The sequence below is a fragment of the Muscardinus avellanarius genome, assembly GCF_963383645.1.
Source record: "Muscardinus avellanarius genome assembly, chromosome: 6".
Taxonomy (NCBI): Eukaryota; Metazoa; Chordata; class Mammalia; order Rodentia; family Gliridae; genus Muscardinus; species Muscardinus avellanarius.
Window position 1 is genome coordinate 22,423,286 of NC_137791.1, and position 21,091 is coordinate 22,444,376.

A 21,091-nucleotide genomic window follows, 5' to 3' on the forward strand; every position below is an offset into this window, starting at 1 on the left:
TCACTGACTTGCGAAGGGCCTCACTAAGTAGCTGAGGCTTGTCTGCGAACCGCAATCCTTCTGTCTCTGCCTCCTGAATGCTGGGATTACAAGCGTGCGCCACCACATCCAGCTTAGCAAATAATTTTTACTAAAAAGCATTTGTTATCAGTAGACTTTGATTAAAAAATGTTAAAGCTTATCTCTCAAAAAAATCAAAATTATTTATTTTTATGGGAAATTTTCTGAACTGCAATATGATGTCTGAGACATCTATGTTGATTAAAACCTAAGTATAAAGAAATTACACTTGAACAACAAAACTGTTTTCCTTTTCTTTTTTTTTCATGTCTTCTAGACAATGTAAATATCTGGTCTCTATATTTAACTGTTCTTATCAAATTATCACACATATTTATGCATGAATGAAGAATTAAAACAATTTTTAAGTGGGGAAATAAACTCTTTTCATTAACATTACATAAAAGAGTCAAAGCATATTTCTAAGATTCATAATATAAACTATTTAATAAGGAACAAATTTAACAATTTAAATTCCTTAGACCTAAAAAGTAATTTATTTTGTTCATTGAAAGCAGAGTTTAGAATACTTTGTTCTGTTTAATTATCCTAAAAGGACATAAATATATTGAATATGATACATTCAATATATATTTAAGAAGTCGCTTAAAGAATTTCATACCACATTCCTGTGATATAAAACATGAATTCAAGAAACCAAAACATTTTATTATGTTTTCAAATTTATGTGTCAAAAACTCCAAAGTGTAAAATAGAAAAAATTTTTAAGATAAAATGCTATAGGCATAGAAATTCTGTAAGAACAACTAATAGCATAGTTTAACTACTTCCCTTAATATTCACTTGAAAACGAATAGATAAGAGCACATTTTCTTTCAGAGGTAGGTGAGAGAACTGAAATATCTAGAAAGATCAATAATTGTCCCCATGCTAGTTTACTCCTTCCATTTGCCTTTAAATTCATAGTGGATGATAAAAAAACAAAATTAAATTACTCTCTTCCTTATCTGGCTTTGAGCATATTCAAAGACATTTGTCTCAATGGAGGCCCTGTACAGAGAACCAGAGCCAGCTGCAGAAGGCGCCCTTTACCTCACTGCAGAGTTGCCCCAGGCTCCATGCTTGTCTGTGAGGATGTTGATAATCTTCTGGATTAATTGAGTTGCCGTCATATGATCTCGATATTTCGCTGCTCTTATCAAGTGATCACACATCTTCTCCTCTTCTCGTTTATCTGCAGAATACTGGGCACACAGCGACTTGGATAGGAAAGAAAAAGAAATTTATTAATGAGGTGCATCACAAAATAATGTTCAACAGGCACTGAACCAAACAAAATTTTAAAATTATTCTTATTTTAAAATTATTTCTCTATCTCCCATTAAACAGTGAACCGGATTCAATGATCTTCTGTCTCAACAATTCACTTCCTGGACGTCGATCACAAGATACACTCAGAAGCTGTTGTAGTTAAGCAGAGACCTACACAATGAGCAGCAGCTGTGATGTGAACACGCAGCGGCCCAGCATGGCATACAGCAGGATGTAAAGTTCAGAGGACTCCAGACGCCAGGTAGTGGTAGGAGGTTACTTAGGAGAGGTAAGCAGGGGCTGGGTCATTTGTTACCAGGTAGGTATGGCGAGGACTTTAGACTTCATTCTAATGCAGGGGATGCCCGTGGAAGGCTTTAAGCAGTGGGGCAACTTACAGATTTACATGTTAAAATGATCACGACAGCTGCTGGTCAGAGAACGGGCTGAGTGGCCAAGGTAAGTGAAGTGAGGGAGTAAGTCACCAGGCCCCGCAGAGTGCAGAAGCAGGCAGAGTCCTTTATGATGGTAAACTGAGCGGGTTCTCAGTTTAGAAAACAAAGCAGTCTTCTACACTCAAAATGGACCAGCAGCCCTGGAATCACCTGAGAGATTATAAACGCACAATCTCTGGTGCATCTCAAACCCACTAAATCGGTATTTAGATTTTTTTTTTTTTTTTTTTGGTGTGTGTGTATGATACTGGGGATTGAACTCAGAGGCATTCTACCTCTGAGCTACACCCCTAGTCCTACTTTATTTTTTATTTTGAAATAAAGTCTAAGTTGCAGAGGGCCTACCATTGCTGAGCCTGGCCACACACTTCTGATCCTCCTATCTCAGCTTCCCAAATATTGGGATTACAAGCATGTCTCAACATGCCTGGCTTAGTATCTCAGATTTTAATAAGGCCCCAGGTGATTTATGTGTACAGTACAGTTGGAAAAGTACTTTGTAATATATCAATTTTGCAAAACAAACAACAAAAAATCATTCTTTTGCAATAATCAGATACATTTCTTAGTTTCCAAAATGTTTCTCTTCTTTCTGAATTCAAGTACTTGTGGTATCACGTTAATTATGCCATCACGAATACACTGATTTAAAGAGGAAAACATGAAGACTGGTGTTAATTTGATCCTTTACAGGGTCTACTTGACTCCTGGCCTTAATTTCCAAATGTAAGTCCACAAATTCTCTGCCCCCCCTCCCTCCCTCTCTCTCTCTCTCTCTCAAAACTAAGCTAAATTTGATGTTGGAAAAAATATTTCTGGTTTTTGCATGTGAAACCTGCGTTTTGTGGTTGCCTGACTTTTCTACTGCATAATTGTTTGTATAGATCATTGCCACATACAACTCCCACCAGGGCCCCAGTAACAAAGAAGCATCCTAACTGTCCTAAACCCATTGGTGTAAGAATCACACTGACACCCACAAACTGGCTCAGAGAAGGGAACTGATGTAACTGTTGCCTTACACAAAAAGTTTTTTTTTTTTCGTTTCGTTTTGTGTGTGTGTGTGTGTGTGTGTGTGTGTGTGTGTTTGTGGTACTGAAGATAGAACCCATGGGCTTTCCTACCTCCGAGTTATACTCCCAAACCTATTTTATACTTTATTTGGAAACAGGGTCTCACTAAGTTGCTGAAAGCCTAAGTAGCTGAGGCTGGCTTCGAACCTGTGCGACCCTCCTGTCTCAGCCTCCCAAGCGCTGAGATTACAAGCGTGCGCCACCACGCCCGGCTTACACTGAAAGTTTAAGTTTGGGGTGGGTAGTTGCTCCTTCCTCTCGGTGTGTAAAAGAGAAAGGAAGTACGAACCTCCAGAAGTACTGAAATCCCTGCCTGCACCTTGAGGAAAGCTGGCCTGAACATAAAGCTCAAACCCAAAAGGAGCAGAACGCAGAGAACAGTGGGAAAGCAGAGTTCATCCCAGATGGAACCATGAACTTCTGGAAGGTCAGATTCTATATGCTGCGTTCCGCAGTCGCCACCCCCACCAAAGAAATCTTAGACTACCTTTGGAGTCCCTAGGAGACTTTTTTAGACTTCTTATAAGGTCCAAAACACTCCTGTTTGTTGCGTATCCATATGAATTGAGTTTTTTTATTCTGTACATTGAAAGCAACACAACAGATATAGTATATACACAAGGGGGGAAAAATCTCAGTCTGTGTGATGTACCATAGAGATCCAAGGCTGAATTAAACAATGGAGGAATCTGAGAAGGGAAGCTATTCCTGGGTAGGAAAGTCAAGGCAGAAAAATAGGGATGAGTTTCAAGAAGAAGAAAAGCAATGCACTTGACCAAAGCACAGAATATAGTACAAAAAGCAATAAAAGCCACTGATGGAATTCTGCAGTGCAGGATGCAGACAGGAAAGGTCACAAAAAGTCATGGTGTGTTGATGCAGATGAGTGCAAGATGAGGAAGCAACACGAAAACAAGACGGCAGCATCATCCTGCTGAGGTCTCTTGCCGGTGCTGGGCAGCCATGGTTAGGGCTAAGTGCCATCTGCATGGGTAAAGAAAAAGTACTTTCTTTAAAGAAAAAGTACTTTCTTTAAACATTGAAGTGGGAGAAAAAGAGTCATATTAGGAACTAGATTAAGTTATAACAAGTTAAATACAGATGTCATATCATATATACATACATGCATACATACATGAATACATAAATACATACAAATTTATATATTGGTGGTACTGGGGATTGAAACCAGGGGCATTCTACCTCACATCTATACCCCTCAACCCTGTATGTATGTATGTATGTATGATGTATGTATGCATGTATGTATTTTTAGTACTGGGGTTGAACTCAAGGGCATTCTAACTCCCATCTACCCTTCCAGCCCTATTTTTTATTCTTTATTTTGAAACAGAGTCTCACGAAGTTATAGAGGGCCTCATAAAGTAGCTGATGCTGACCAGGAACCTGAGATCTTCCTGTCTTAGCCTCCCAAGTAATGGACTTTCAATTGTGTACCACCATGCCCTGATCAATTTTTTATTTTTTATTTTAAAACAAGGTCCCTGCCAGGCGTGGTGGTGCACGCTTGTAATCCCCGCGCTTGGGAGGTGGAGACAGGAGGATTGCACTGTTTTGAAGCCAGCCTTGCTGGTCTAAGAGACCCTGTTTCCAAATAAAAATTGAAAATAGGTCTGGGAGTGTAGCCCAGAGAAGGCCCCTGGGGTTCCACCCCCAGTACCACCAAAAATAAATAAATAAATAAATAAATAAATAAATAAATAAATAAATAAATAAATAATACAAGGTCCCACTCAGTTGTGGAGGGCCTCGCTGTATTGCAGAGGCTGGCCGTGAACCTAGAATCCTCCTATCTCAGCCTCCCAAATACTGGGATTATAGGTGTGCACCACCACACCCAGCTATAGTCTATATTTCTTTTTTTCCTTTTTTGTGGCAATGGGATCAAATCCAATGGGATCTACCACTGAGCAATACCTCTAATCTTTCTATTTTTGAGAAAGAGTCTTACTAAATTACCCATGTAGGCCTCAGACTTCTAATACTCGTAACTCATCTCCTAAACAGTCGGTATTACAGGCGTGTGCTACTCTGCCCCACTAACATATGCTGTATTTCTTTTCTTTTCCTTCCTCCCTTCTATCCTATTCCTCTCTCCCTCCCTTCCCTCCTTTCTTTCTTTCTCTCTTTCTTTCTTTCTTTCTTTCTTTCTTTTCTTTTCTTTCTTTCTTTCTCTTGTATCATGTGGTCAAGGGAACTGAGCCCAGAGGTGCTCTACACCTAGAGCTATATTCTCAATCCTTATTTTTTATTTTGAGACAGGAGCTCTCCAAGTTGCCTAGGCTGGTCTTGAAGCTGTGATCCTACCTGCCTCAGCCTGCCAAGTCACTAAGATTACCAGCATGCCCAGGGGACACAGCTTATATACTATACTTCTTAAATAAGCTAATTGTCAAATAAGCCACAAGAGAGCACCATTTGGCAAAAACAGAATTTGAACAAACAAACAAAAAAAAGAAAATGATGAAGAAAAACCTTAAAGAACGTAGTGACGATAACTAGAGAATTACTCAATTGTAACAAAAGTGTCACTATATTTTCAACACTCCCTACTAAATCCATAATCTGCCCTCTTCTAACTTTATCATAAAAAATTCAAATTATTTTTTTTTTTTTTTTCTTTTTTTTATTTTTTTTTTATTTTTTATTGGTGCACTGTATTCATACATCATAGTGGGATACAAACTTTTGTAGAAATACATGCACACATCGCCCAGTCAGCCCCTACCCGATCCCCACCCCATTCCCTCCCCATCCCTCCTTCCCATGCTTGGCTTAGTGGTTGACATCTAGTATTATAGCAATTTATCCAAAATTAAAAATGATAATTTCACATAACAGTTTCATTTGTCTGATACCAAGCTTTTGATGACTTAAAGATAACATTTCAATATTTCTTTTTGCTTTCTTTCTTAAGAGAATATTTTTTTTCTATTTTTTTAGGTGAAACTATCATATATTTATATATTTATTTTTCAGAAAAAATCTATCCTAATATGGAATATGGATTCTAGATACCCAAAACGATCTTGAAAAAGAACAAAGCTAGAAGATATATATTTTCTGATTTCAAACCATATAAAGCTACAATAATTGAAACAGTGTAGTACTGTTCTAAAGGCAGATATATAAACCATTGGAGTTAAGTACAAGCCTAGAGCTAAATTCTTCCCTATATTGTCAAGTTATTTTTGACAAGGTTTCCACGAACATTTGGTGGTGGAAATAATAATCTTTTAACTAAATATTGTTGAAAAATAATAATTACATGGAAAAGAATAAAATTGGACCCTTACCTAATCCCATATACAAGTATTAACTCAAAATAGATAAAAGACCTAATTATAAATCTTAAGACTATAAACTTTTAGAAGAAAATCTGGGTCATAAAACCTCACAACATTGAAATTGGCAGTGATTTCTTGGATATGATTTCAATGGCACAGGCAAGAGAAGAGTATACAAACTCCCTAAAAAATAAAAAAATATTGTATATCCAAAGACAATGTAAACAGAGTTAACAGTTACTAATAGAATTGGATAAAATATTTCCAAATGCTATATCTGAAGGTATATTAGTATTCCAACTAGAAATCCTAAAAATTAACAACAATAAAGGCAAACAATACCCTTTAGAGATAGGTAAAAGACTAACATAAATAATGAATCTCCACAGATAACCAATCTTAGTTGTCTGTTGGATGGAAAATCTTGTTTCTCTGGTTCTGGTGTGTGTTACCTATTTCTTCTTTGTAGTTAATCTCTTTCAGTATTTTCTCTAGCGCTGGTTTTGAAGACATAAATTCCTTCAGTTTCTGTTTGTCATGGAAGCTTCTTATTTTTCCATCTAATTTGATAGAAAGTTTTGCTGGGTAGAAAATTTTTGGCTGGAAGTTGTTTTCTTTCAGAGTTTGGAATATGTTACTCCAAGCCCTTCTGGCTCTCATGACTTGGTTTGGGAAGTCTGGAGTGATTCTAATGGTTTGCCTCTGAATGTCACTTGGCCTTTGTTTTTGTTGCCTTTAAGATTCTCTGCTTGGCTTCCACATTGGTCATTTTGACAATTATGTGGTGTGGGGATCCTCTTCTCCGATCCTGTCTAAAGGGAGTTCTATAAGCTTCCTGGATCTGTGTATCAACCTCTTGCTCTATGTTTGGAAAATTTTCTGCTATTACTTCCTTGAAGAGATTGTTGATCCCTTTGGTATCACTTTCTTTTCCCTCCTCTATTCCAATTATTCTTAGGTTAACTCTCTTAAAATGGGCCCATATTTCTTCAATGTCAGATTCCTGCTGTTGGATATTTTTTCCTAGATTAGAAACTATGCGTTCATTTTTGGAATGATCATCTAAGAGCGAGATTCTGTTCTCCATGTGTTCTAATCGGTTGTTTGTGCTTTGAATTGAGGCCTTTACTTCATTAATTGCATCCTTTATCTCTTTTTGGCTCTCTCTGAGTTCTTTTCGAAGCACCTCTATTATTTCTACAGTTATTTTCCTGATTTGATCTTCTAGAAATCTCTGATTTTCAGTTTTATCGGGTTCTGATGTTGTGGGGTTGTGGGCATTCATTGCTCCATTGTTATTCCTCTCTCCCATGATTTCGGAAGTTTGTGCCTTCTCTGGGTTCTTCCCTCGGGTCACTATGACTTCACTTACGGTGCTCTAGATCTCGAGTCTGTAGTATCTCAGACCGCACTACTCCTTTACTGGGTTGTATCACAGAGTCTCCGACCCAGTTAGTCGATAGAGGCTGCTTTAAACTATGGGGGGTGTCAGGTTGCATGTTCTCCTATGGTGTTATATCTCTGCCACCGCCCCTCCCCCACTGGGTCAAGTCCCAGGAAGTACAGTACTGGGATTTCTCCTCTGTGGCCCGCAATTTGACTCACTGTTCTTGAGTTTGCAGATGTAGCTGTACTGGACTCGTTGAATTTGCTGCTGCTGCCACCGGTGGCAATATGGCGCCGCTGTTACGCCCTCGGCCGTGAAGCTGGCTTTTTTCTTCTTGGTTTTGAGTTCCACTCTGAATCCCTGTAGCGTGTGCTGAGCTCAGCCATGGGAGCTTTAGATGTTCCCTGCGCTGAAAAATCCCGCCTGGCTGTTCCGCAGCGGCTCACCTCAGCTTGCTGTAGCCGTCCGGTGAACTCGCTGCTGCCGCCGGCAGTATGGCGCTGCTGCCGCGTCCTCGGGCGTGAGGCCGGTGTATCTCCTCTGTGACTCTGAGCTCTGTTCTCAGTCCTCTTTCTCTCTGGAGCCTGGTGATTTTTTTGTTTCTCTGGTGATGGTGTTTTCTGGCTATGAAAGGCGCTGATTTTGTGGTAATGGAGATTGGTTGGTAGCGGGGCTCTTAAGCCCCGCTTTTCTCCAAAATTCAAATTATTGATGGACTTCAGGAATCATTAGTTTCTGTAACCCCTGAAATATCACATACCTTCATATTAACAGTACTAAAAGTGCCCAATTAAATCTTATTGGACAGCCTGTTACTCTAACTTTTATTAATGGTAGAATAATTTAATATTATCAAATTGTATTTTATAAACATTTCATAAGCTATTAAAGTTTATTTGGAAAGGCATAATTCTAAAAACAAAGGCTGAAAGTAAGCTAAATAGTAAAATGGTTTTAAAGTGTTCTTTAATGGATTCTCCTTTACAATTTGAACAGTAACTTTTCATATCTGACATAAAATCTATAGATATAAATCACATTAAAGGACTATTCTTTCCTGATTATCAATCTCTGTCTCTTTGTGGAACATTAAGTCACATTTGACCTTAAAACATGATAAAAGGAAGCCAAACAAAAATGTTTCTAAAAGATAGGATGAGCTTTTATCTACTTTTCAAATTATATTTATAATATAATTTGAAACTGTTCTTATTAAACACCAAGAATAAATTCTATGTATGCCCTGTCTTCACAGTCATGCACCAGTGAGGAATACTTGTTTCAAGATCACACATGCAACTTATCGGTGGTACACACATTCATATGGTGTGCGCTAGTGCTTAAAGGTTGAGTGGAATTACCCTAAGAGACCCTACCATAAATTGCCATTTACAAAATAATGGCTTAAAGAACTTATAAAATAAAAGGTCAGATCTAAACTTCACATTCAACTTTATTTTAGGCACTATTTCTTATTTTACGTTACCTTTCTATTTTCCTCTTTTAGGCATCATAAAAACTACATAATATAACATCACAACACAACTACAAAAAATATCTGAAAAGAAAAAACAAAAGAAATGAGCATCTTGGGAACTAACAATTCAATTGTGTTTGACTACTGCTAAAAAAAACACCTAAGATTTATTCCTGTGATATTAAAGTAAATAAAAGATATATAAACCTCTTCTTTCAGATAAATAAACCTTTCCTATAGTAGAGTATATCACACAAAACTTATGGTAAAAAGATAAAGTAATAAATGAAAAACAATTCAGAATGGCCATTTGTACTTAAGTGACTAGAGTGGCTCTTCAAGTGTAACTGAGTAAACAGTGACTAAGCTTTCAATCCAAATTGTATGCTTCCATCTCACTATTTTTCTCTTTGCAAGAAAGTTCAGACAGGAGTAATCTTGAAATTAAGTAGCTCACTCTGGCTTCCTTTTGTCCTCCATCTGACCACCCTTTCTTTCATATATATATATATATATATATATATATATATATATGTATATTTTTTTTTTTTTTTTTTTTTGGAAACAGGGTCTCGCTAAGTTGCTGAGAGCCTCACTAAGTAGCTGAGGCTGGCTTCGAACCTGTGCGATCCTCCTGTCTCAGCCTCCCAAGCACGGGGATTACAAGCATGTGCCACCACGCCCGGCTTGACCACCCTTTGTGATAGTCAGGCTTTATCCTTATTCTCCATTATGAAATACTGGTATTTTTCCAAGGGTTTGATAAAATGTACCACAGCCACGTCACCCACGCCCAATTCATCCACCATCATCAATTTAGGCTAAGCTTTCAAATTTTCCTTTCTGAGCCCATATTTCTACCCACAGGGTAATCTCTATTTGTTCAATAAGCATGTAAATTTAAAAATGTACAAACCTGAACCTGCCACCTTTATCCCTAACACACCAGCACACCTGAGAGGGGAAGGTTTTCTTTACTGTTTCTGTGACATCTCAATTTTCTTCATTTCACATCCCATTCATTTCATTTTGAAAAGATCTCTTAAGCATTTGTCATTGTTCATATATATATATATATATATATATATATATATATATATATATATATATATTTTTTTTTTTTTGGCAGTACCAGGGATGGAACCCAGGGTAACTGTACCGCCGAGCTACACACCCAGCCTTAGTTTTTAGACTTTTTATTTTTGAAACAGGATCAAACTGAGTTGCAAGGGCCTCACTAAGTAGCTGAGGCTGTCCACGAACTGTAATCTTCTGATCTCTGCCTCCCCAATGCTGGGATAACAAGCATGCGCCACCACTGGGCCCGGCACAAATTTCTAGTTCAAAATTAGTTCACAATTCAGCTCTAGAAATAATCTAATTGGCTTATGATGGTACTAGAATTTTTCCTAGACAAAAAAAAAAAATCTTGGAACACATTTTATTAATCAGAACTCGTGACCTATATATAACTCAGCTATCTGGTACATTAGCTCTCTTCATACCTGCCTATGCACCTTGTATTTCAGATATATTCGAAGTATACACTAGTTCCCAAATATTCTCCAGATTCCTTTTCTTTCTTTTTCTTCCCCCTTGTGGTACTGGGGATTGAATCTAGGGGACCAATACCACTGAGTTATACCCCATCCCCCCGCTTTTTTTTCTTTTTTTTTTGCAGTACTGAGCTACACTCCCAGCCCTATTTTTTTATTATTGTTTATTGTTTATTTTGAAACAGTCTCAATGAGTAGCAAATGGCTTCCCTAAGTAGCTGAGGCTGTCAGTGAACTGTGATCTTCCTGTCTTAGCCTCTCAACAAGCATGTGCCACCATGCCAGACTCCCTATCTTATTTTTTATTTTGAAATAGGATCTCATTAATTCACAGCACACTGGCCTTGGAGCTGTGATCCTCCTGCCTCCGCCTCCCAAGTAGCGGGATTGCAGGCATGTGCCATGATGCCCAGCTTCTCCAGACTTTTTATACAGAAAGAAAATATATTTTTCTTTAAAAAAAAAAGTCTAGTGAGAAGATACTAGAATTTGAAGTATATACTACTAGAGATGAGGAAGTTTTGCAGAGAAAAATATCTAAAAATACAGAGACCTTTTTGATTCTTTGAATACACAATGAAAAAAATCTTTAAAAATTCCACATAATTGGAAATGAAGCAATTCATCTCCAAGTAACTTATGGATTAAAGATGAAATCAAAAACAATTAGAAAAAATCATAGAATCATGTTAACCATAATTTTAAAAAAATGTTATAGCTTGAAATATGTTAGAAAAGAATACTAAAATCAATGACCCAAACTTCTACCTAGAAATCAGTGACCTAGACCTCTACAAAAGAGAATGAACAGCTAAGTATGGTGCCTACAATGGTAACCTCAGTACTGGAGAGGCTGAAACAGGAAGATTGCAAGTTCAATGGCTTCAGCAAGTAATGAGACTCTCATCAGCCTAGTGAGGCCCTGTTTCAAGATAAAAATAAAATGGGGCTTGGGGTAGAGCTTGGAGGCAGAATGCTCTAGGGCCCAATTCCCAATATCATAAAAGAGAGGGGTGGGGGGAGAACATTAAAATAAACAGAAAAAGTACATAATTAAATTTAAAATAATTAAGAGAAAAATCAATAATCATTACATGGATCTTTGAAAACACGAACCAATTTGCAAATATCTAGCCAGAATATTCAAAAACAAGAGAGACATGTATTACCAATATGACAAATAGAAAGGAGGGGCAACTAAATATGCATCCTACAGACATTAACACTAGTCATCTAAATTCTTTAGGATGCTGTAAGCTAAGTTATACACTGCAATCAATTTTACTTTATAGGAACAGAAAACTAAATACCAATATAATTATATAAGAGACAAATTGAAGGTTCCTGTATAAGATTCTGAACAAATTACTAGCCTTCAGCTATGTAAAAATGGGTTATACATCATGAGAAAGTAAAGCTTACCCATGGAATGCAAAGTTGATTTAAAATTTGAAAATTAATACATGTATATACCACATAACAGAAAAAAGTAAAAACATAACATTATAATGGAACTTTTAAAAATTTATCTTATTACTATACTGTAATTATACATAATAGTGAGGTTCAATGTGATAAAATATACATGCACTCAACTTTTTTATAACAACAGCATTTAGAACATTTAACACCCCTTTATGGTAAAAAAATATATATATATATTCTTCAAGCCAGGTGTGACAGTGCACACTTGTAATTCCAGTACTTGTGAGACTGAGACAAGAGGACTGCATGCCAGCGTCAGCAACTTAGGCCCTCTGCAATTAGTAAGACCATATTTCAAAATAAAAAAATTAAATAGGGCTGGGATGTAGCCCAGAGGTAGAAAGTCCCTGAGTTCAATCCTAGTACCACAAAGCCGAGCGTGGTGGCGCACGCTTGTAATCCCCACGCTTGGGAGGCTGAGACAGGAGGATCACACAGGTTCGAAGCCAGCCTCAGCTACTTAGTGAGGCTCTCAGCAACTTAGTGAGACCCTGTTTCAAAATAAAATATAAAAAAGGTCTGGGAGTATAGCCCAGAGGTAGAAAGCCCCTGGGTTCCACCCCCAGTACCACCAAAAAAAACAATCCAAGTACCACAAAAAAATTAATAAGCCCAGATATGTAAATATTTCCTCTATATATAAGTAAGGAAAAGAAAATTGAGCAATAGGAAACTGTAAGAGAGGAAACAAGTGCTTCACAGACATAAAAAAAAGTTTAAAACAAGCAGTAGAAAAATATGGCCAGTTTAATTTGTTTAAAAATAAAGAATCCAAATAAAAAGACACTACCAAAATACAAAAGAACCACTGATCAACCGTTACTGAGAATGTGAACAGGAACACCTATACACTGAAGTTGGAAGTGGTTCACACTTTAGTAAAATAATGTGGCAATACCTATTAAAACTGAAAATATAAGCCAGGTCTGGTGGCATACTCTAGTAACCATAGTATTTGAGAGGCTGAGACAAGGGGATTGTTGGTTAGCAGCCAGTCTCAGCTACTTAGTGAGGTCCTCTGCAACTTAGTGAGACCCTGTTCCAAAAATAAACAATAAAAATAGGGGCATCCGTACTAACACACACACACACACACACACACACACACACACACACACACTATCTCTCTCTCTCTCTCTCTCTCTCTCTCTCTCTCTCTCTGAAAATATGAGTATTCTATGTGCACCAAATGACATGTAAAATGTTCAAAGCAGCATTATTCAGAATAGTTAAACATTGTAATCAACCCAATTGCCCATCAAATAGTAGAAGAGAATATGAAAAATTAATGGTCTGCTCATAATGGAATATGAAACAACAATGAAAAGGACATAGAGAAGTGCTAATTAAGTAAATAGATTTCACAAACATAATGTTGAACTAAAAATTCCGGAACAAAACAAACACTTTATAATTCCATTTATATAAAAGTAAAAAATTGGTAAGACATGATGGTATTAAAAGATGTTGGGACAGGAATGCTGGCACAGGCCTGAATTCCAGTACTTGGGAGACTGGGATGGGAAGGTTACAGGTTTGAAGACAGACTCAGCAATGTAGCAAGACTCTCAGAAACTTAGAGAGGCTTGTTTCAAAACAAAAATATAAAAAAGATTGGAGGTAGAGCTCAGAGGTCGAATGCCCCTGGGTTCATGTCCCAGAACTTCAAAAGAAAAAAAAAAATAAATAGAAGGAAGGAAAAAAGGGAAAGAGGAAGGGAGGGAAGGAGGGAGGGAGGGAGGGAAGGAGGGAGGAAGGAAGGAAGGAAGGAAGGAAGGAAGGAAGGAAGGAAGGAAGGAAGGAAGGAAGGAAGGAAGGAAAAATGTTAGGGAAAACAGAGCAAGTGAGTCATCCTGTAAAATTTAGAATAGTGGCTGCCTCATTGGGGCAGAAAGGGGTTAGCAGAAGGCTTCTCACACCGTCTTTCTTCCTTTCAGTCTCAATAAAAAGAGACAAATTAATAATGTGAAAAGCACATTGTTTCTAGAGTTAGGTTTCCAGGCTAATATATCTACTGTGAAACAGGCTATAAGTACATTTTCCTTACGTTTACATATTCTATAAAATAAGAATAAATTAAAACTCTACGGCTTTAAAATTTCAAGGCTAAAATTTTCAAAATATTGCAGAAGTCTTTCTCCTGATTGAACAATGTATGCTAATTAAACAATTTAAGTGTGCTGCTTTCTCAAGTTTTGTTTTTAATTAAAACTTCTTTTAAAGCATATGCCCCTTTTTAAAAACACATCAGAGTATGGCCTGTGAAATAAAAAGAAAGTTCTCTCTTCCCTCTCCTCCCTGCTCGGTCTGTTATTTTCTAAAGCGTTGGTCGCTGTTTCCTATGAGATGCCATTCATGTCAGGACATAGTTTTATTTTCTTATTTTAGAGAGCTACCCACGGAATGCTGCACTTTTACTTAACTAAACATGGCTTCTACTAAACACTTTGTGCGCTCTTCGATTGTCTCAAAATCATTTCCACTATAAATCCCTCACCTCGTTGGGAACCATTTAAAAGGGAAATCGCCTCCAGATAGAGATGAGCGAGCTTCTCAGCATCCCACCTCCGGGGCTCTTTGTCCTTGACGTCCCTCACCTCAGATTTAAAATCTGATCTTCAAAAAAAAAATAAAAGGGCTGTCTACGGAAACCTTAGATAGACTCCAGAAAAAGACTTAGAAAAATGAAGGCTTAAAAACCTCAACAGCAAACAAAAGTCAACCAATGACAATGTGTGACAGCTGCCTTTAATTCTGAAGTGATTTCTCTGTCATGCAACGCCTCGAAGTATTGATTTCTCCCAGCATGATAAAGCCTAAGCCAATGAAACAGATACAGCACCATTCCCTCCCCGGCCCAGCCCAGAACAGCATCAAGGTTAAAAGAAGAGGAGCACTTATCAAAGTATCTCTTCCATTTCTTCTTGCTTTAATGGACTGGATGCAGTGTGTGGGGTTCTTATCTCTATAAACTGCAGTCCTCAATATTTGTTGAATGATTTAAAGATTTATATAGGTTCTTATATTTTACTTTAAGCTTTTGTGATAACAACAAATATTTCAAAATGCTTTCTATAACATGCCTTAAAAAACAACACAAAGAAGGCTGTATTTTCCACTTGTAGGTCAAATCTACACATACCATTATGTTCTTATTAATTCATTACTTCATCAGAGTACTTATGAACAAGAAAAAACACAAGATTTTTAGGTAGTGCCTGAACTCTCCTAAACAGAACCTAAATCCTTCAGTGATGCCTGCATATATCACACTTTGGTTTTGGTAAGCAAAGTGTAGCACGTATTATGTTGCATAACGATAATATGAAATTTAAGTAATAAGGTGGAACCCAAATGATAATTCTTAAATCATGAATTTTAAACATAAAAAACTCGGATCCCTTAAGATTCTAAGGTCTCTTAATTAAATATATTTACTACTACAAACAAGTTAATTTTAGATAAAATTGTCAAATAGAAGTATTTCAAGAACAAGCCCAAAAATAAGTAAGAAAAAATAAGAGAAACAATCTTACACAGATTATAATTAGCACTGTAGATAAGAGAACAAGGCTAGAGAAAGGCCACTTCAGTTCATGCAGGTTATTGAAAATCCTGTGCTTTAGTTTTTTCATATAAAAAGAGCAATGCAGTAAGTTTCTCCGAAGGATCAAACAGATAGAGACATTAACCAATTAAAATGTCCCCAGCATAGGGTACAGTGGCACACATCTGTAATGCCAGTACTTGGGAGGCTGAGACAGAGGACTGCGAGTTTGCAGCCAGCCGCAGCAACTTAGATGCTGAGAACCTAGCAAGACCGTTTCAAAACAAAAAAAGAGCTGATGGTATAGCTCAGAGGCAGAATGTCCCTGGGTTCAATGCCCACTACTGAAACACATATATGTATATGTTCCCTACATATGCTCGTAACACTTTGCACATATTATACCCAGTATCACTGTTTTAGAGTAAAATAAGATAAATATAAGTAAAATATAAGATTAAAATAACTGCATTATGAGATAACTGCTCAGAGATTTATATAGCATTTGTTCAGGAAGAGAAAGAAAGAACTCTTCAATATCATTTAAAAAAAAGATAAAGGAATTAAAGGCTGAGCAGCTGCTCCCCAGGAAGAAAGAGCTCTCTTTTAAGATAGGACTATATACATATATCAAAAGGAAGAAGGAAAACAAAGAATAAGCTCAAATAAATAAAAATTTATTTATTTATTTATTTATTTATTTATTTATTTATTTTTGTGGTACTGAGGTTCCTGGAAGCCCTTAACCTCCAGGCTACACTCCCAGACCTATTTTAATTTTTGGAAACAGGGTCTCTTACGCCAGCGCGGCTGGCTTCGAACCTGCGCGATCCTCCTGTCTCCACCTCCCAAGCGCGGGGATTACAAGCATGCGCCACCATGCCCGGCTTCAAATATAAGATGTTTATATTTGCCTTGTATATCTTATGTACTTTTAGTCATTACTTTCATGAAGGAATGATTCCTGGAAGGGTAATATAAGTCATTTAATATATAAAATATTAACTAAATTTGAAATTTCTCAGCTGAATATTGTTATACTGTTATAATTTCTTTAATTTTTATTCAAATGTATTACATATTAACATAGACTATTTCAAAACAACATATCTGTTTTGTTTTTACTTTTTTAGAATATGAAACCCTCGCCGGGCGTGGTGGCGCATGCTTGTAATCCCCGCGCTTGGGAGGCGGAGACAGGAGGATCGCGCAGGTTCGAAGCCAGCCGCGCTGGCGTTAAGAGACCCTGTTTCAAAAATATAAAATAGGTCTGGGAGTGTAGCCCGGAGGTAGAAGGGCTTCCAGGAACCCCAGTACCACAAAAAAAAGAAAAAAATATGAAACCCTCCACGAATCTGTGTATCATCCTTGTGTAGGGGCCATCCTAATCTTCTACTGTTCCAATTTTAGTATATGGTCTGCCAAAGCGAGCACAACTTATCTGTTTTAGTCAGCCTTCGCCTTGACAAAAACACCTGACAAGCCCAACTTAGAGGAGGAAAGGTTTATTGGCTCACAGTTTTAGAGGTCTCAAAGGTTGCAGCCCTTGTTAGCTGTCTGAGGCAGAATCTGCTCTGCAGCAGGGCGTTAGAGCACTGCAGAGGAAAAAATGTTCTCACCTCCTGGTGGCCAGGAAGCAGAGGAGAAGGGATGGCCCACCTCCTCCAGCATGCCCCACCTCTGAGGATGCACACTTTTTGAAAAATCTGACATTGCGCCGGGCATGGTGGCACATGATTGTAATCCCTGCACTTGGGAGGCAGAGACAGGAGGATCGCGCAGGTTCGAAGCCAGCCTTGCTGGTTTAAGAGACCCTGTTTCCAAATAAAATATAAAATAGGTCTGGGAGTATAGCCCGAAGGTAGAAGGGTTCCATCCCCAGTACCACAAGAAAAAAAATAAAATCTGACATTCCCATTCAAGCTATAAAGTTTCTAGAAGCTCAATTTCAGTACGGACTGACCTCTGTGGACTATTAAACTGGTTAGCAGACTACCCTTAAGTAGCAGTGGTAAAAAAGGTAAGAAAATAGAAAAAAATTTTTATCAACTAAAGCACTTCCATTGTACTTTGGTAAATCATTTTAATAGTACCCAATATTATAATATGAGCAATAATATAATATTTAAAATATAATATATGTAATATATTTATATAATACATAATATATTTATATAAAATATATTTAATATATTTAAAATATAATATATAAAATAATATAATATGAGCAAATTCTTAAGAGTAAACAAAAAAGTTGTATAAAGTACAGTATGAAGATTTTAGATTGCTTAGTTTCTTATCTATATTACTTTAACTTAAAAGGGAATTTCTATACTAAACCAGGATCTGGTTAATATTTAAGATAATCAGGAGATATCATAAGTTGAAAACTATATACAGGCTTGATATATTCATTAAAAATGTATTTCAGACCTTTTCTTGAAAGGAATTTCAATGGTATCAACAGATCTGATTTTCTACCAAGAATTTATTTTCTACTACTGGAAAATATTAAGAAGATAATAAAAAATATTTTTTGTTTGAATTTGATCAACAATGCCAACATATATGTGTTTTATCACACTGAAATTCATTATAATGTCTAATTTCAATGTACTCATAAAGTAGTTTTAAGGCCGGGCGTAGTGGCGCACGCTTGTAATCCCCACGCTTGGGAGGCGGAGACAGGAGGATCGCGCAGGTTCAAAGCCAGCCGTGCTGGCGTAAGAGACCCTGTTTCAAAAATATAAAATAGGTCTGGGAGTGTAGCCCGGAGGAAAAAGGGCTTCCAGGAACCCCAGTACCACCAAAAAAATAAAATAAAAAAAAAATAAATAAAGTAGTTTTAAATTACCTACTATATATATGTGTGTGTGTGTGTGTGTGTGTGTGTGTGTGTGTGTGTGTATGTGTGTGTGTGTATGTATATATTCCCTTTAATAATATGCCCAGTAACATAGCTATTATTTTGAAGTTGGAGCAATTATCACTTAAAATTCTCATATTCACTCACATATATTCTTATTCATTCTTTCTCTCTCACTTATTTGTTTGTTTGTTTGTTTGTTTGTTTACTGTGGTGGTGGTGGTACCAGTAATCAGAGCACTGATCTGGACATGCTGATGAGCGAGTGATCGGCCACTGAACTATATCTCCAGCCCTACATCAGTACACCTTGTGAGTGTGTGTGTGTGCATGTATGTGAGAGACACACACACAAGAGACTGAACCATGGGGGGGTTCTACCTCTGAATGACATCACTAGCCCATTTCATTTATTTATTTTGAAACAAGGTCTTGCTAAACTGTCTTGTGCATGGTTGGATCATAAGTCACCTACTTGTGATTTTCCTGTGTTTCAACGTCCCAAGGACTATGATCACAGACATGTGACCCCGCACCCAGCTACACCAGTTCATCTTTAAGTGGTTTTTCTTTGCCCCACCAGTGAAAGCTCCTTTGGTTTCATAAACAGATCTAAACATTGACTTTTTTTCACTAGTAGCAATTGAAACCAGGAACATTCTACCTCTGAGCTACACCCCCAGACCACTTCTTTGTTTCTCTCCTTCCTTCCTTTTCTTCTTTCTTGTGGCACTGGAGATTGAACCCAGAGCCATTCTACCCTCGAGCTACACCCCCATCCTATTATTTTTATTTTGAAACAGGGTCTCCCTTAGTTGATGAACGCCTCACTATTTGCTGAGGCTGCCCTCGAACCTGCAAGCCTTCTGTTTCAGCTTTCCAAGTACTAGGATTACAAGCATGTGCCACCATGCCTGGCCTTTTTTTTTTTTTTTTTTTTTTTTTTTTTTTTTGAGGCAGGGTCTCATTAAGTTACTCAGAATAGCCTTAAACATGCAATCCTCCTGTCAAGTACTGAAACTGTAGGTGCCACCATGCCTAAGTATGACTTCTTTGTGTGTGCGTATGATTGTGTGTATATACGTATGTCCTATACATGTATGTATATGACCTCTTCAGATATTTACCACAGAAGTTTGAGAGTAAAAATATTAATAGTCCATCTTTTGATCTATTTTCAAAAAGCTATGGCAGAAAATGAAACAAGTTAAAACATATATGAGAAGACTCTCTAAAAGAGGCATATTCTAGCCGGGTATGGTGACGCACACTTGTAATCCCCACTTGGGAGGCGGAGGATTGCGTAGGTTTGAAGCCAGCCTCACTGGCTTAAGAGACCCTGTTTCCAAATAAAAAAGTATAGAAATAGGTCTGGGAGTGTAGCCCAGACGTAGAAGGGCTTCCAGGAACCCCAGTCCCACCAAAAAAATAAAAAATAAAAAAATAAAAAAACTAAATACACCTGACTCTGAGAATGACCTGAGAAGTACTATGTTTGCACAGTTTGTCTGTGAAAGCCAAGACACATAACATAAACCTTGGGTGAAAATTTCTATACAAGGAATCTGGTGGTACTATATATCACAGTTAGATGGATTAACCTGAGACTAGAGAAAAGGCTAACTTAGGACTTAGAACCACCACCATTCTGTAAGACTAGAAGCAGATGGGACTAGATTTTAGAAAACATAGGCTCAAAAGGGCGTTGGTTGTTGTTGTTGTTGTTGTTGTTGTTGCTGTTGTTGTTGTTTTGTGGTACTGGGGATAGAGCCCAGAGGCTTTCTACCTCTGGGCTATCCTCCCAGACCTATTTTATACTTTATTTGGAAACAGGGTCTCACTAAGTTGCTGAGAGCCTCACTAAGTAGCTGAGGCTGGCTTTGAACATGTGCGATCCTCCTGTCTCAGCCTCCCAAGCGCGGGGATTACAAGCATGTGCCACCATGCGCGGCTCTCAAAAGGGCTCTTATTGTGGGATAGCTGAACTAGTCCCTGAAGCACAGCAAGAGGAAAAAGGCACACGAGTGGAGAGAAAGCTTCATTTGCAGAAATGGGGCACATTAATTTTAAGGAACACAAAGCAAATATTAAGTTTTATGATCTTTGTCTGCATTGCGATGTCCTTCTAAGATGGCTAGACATACAAATGAGCAAAGGAGAAAGCTATTCCATGCTTTGGGTCATGGAAAGATAGGTAAGAACAACCCGGCAGGAAAGTCCTGGGTATTTTATTTTCAGTGAGAGGCTTCTGTTCTGTGCTCTGCTGGTGAGAGCATGGCCTCACAGTCATTATCCCATTGGCTGAAGGGGATTCTGGGAGAGAGGCTGGCACTCACAATTTTCCAGCCATTGCTTGGAAAAGCAACTTGTACAATTCTAAGAAGGCATCCCCCAGAACTCCGATTCTACTCTATTCAGCAGTGGTCTGAACTGAAGCCCTGGGGCAGAGGTCAGAGTCCCAGACGGACCATGGGCCAGAAAAGCATCACTTGCAGGTTCCTAGAGATAATCTATAACAGGCAGCAGCTCCATACCAAGTCCACTTAGTATGAACTCATGGTACGGAAAAATGACAGTTCTGAAGTCCCACTTATTCCTCACAAGA

At 37.7% G+C, this 21,091-nt stretch overlaps 1 protein-coding gene across 3 annotated transcripts in view; it reads right to left on the bottom strand.

Moving 5' to 3' along the window:
• The window catches only part of LRBA (LPS responsive beige-like anchor protein), a gene marked incomplete at both ends in the record, with an annotated part of 652,640 nt that overhangs the window by 357,592 nt on the left and 273,957 nt on the right, over nucleotides 1–21,091 (bottom strand). For all 3 annotated transcript variants that reach the window (XM_080697476.1, XM_080697475.1, XM_080697477.1), the window contains one exon: nucleotides 1,114–1,280. In XM_080697476.1, the coding sequence (XP_080553602.1) occupies nucleotides 1,114–1,280 (167 nt within the window). The remainder of the gene's footprint in view (nucleotides 1–1,113; nucleotides 1,281–21,091) is intronic.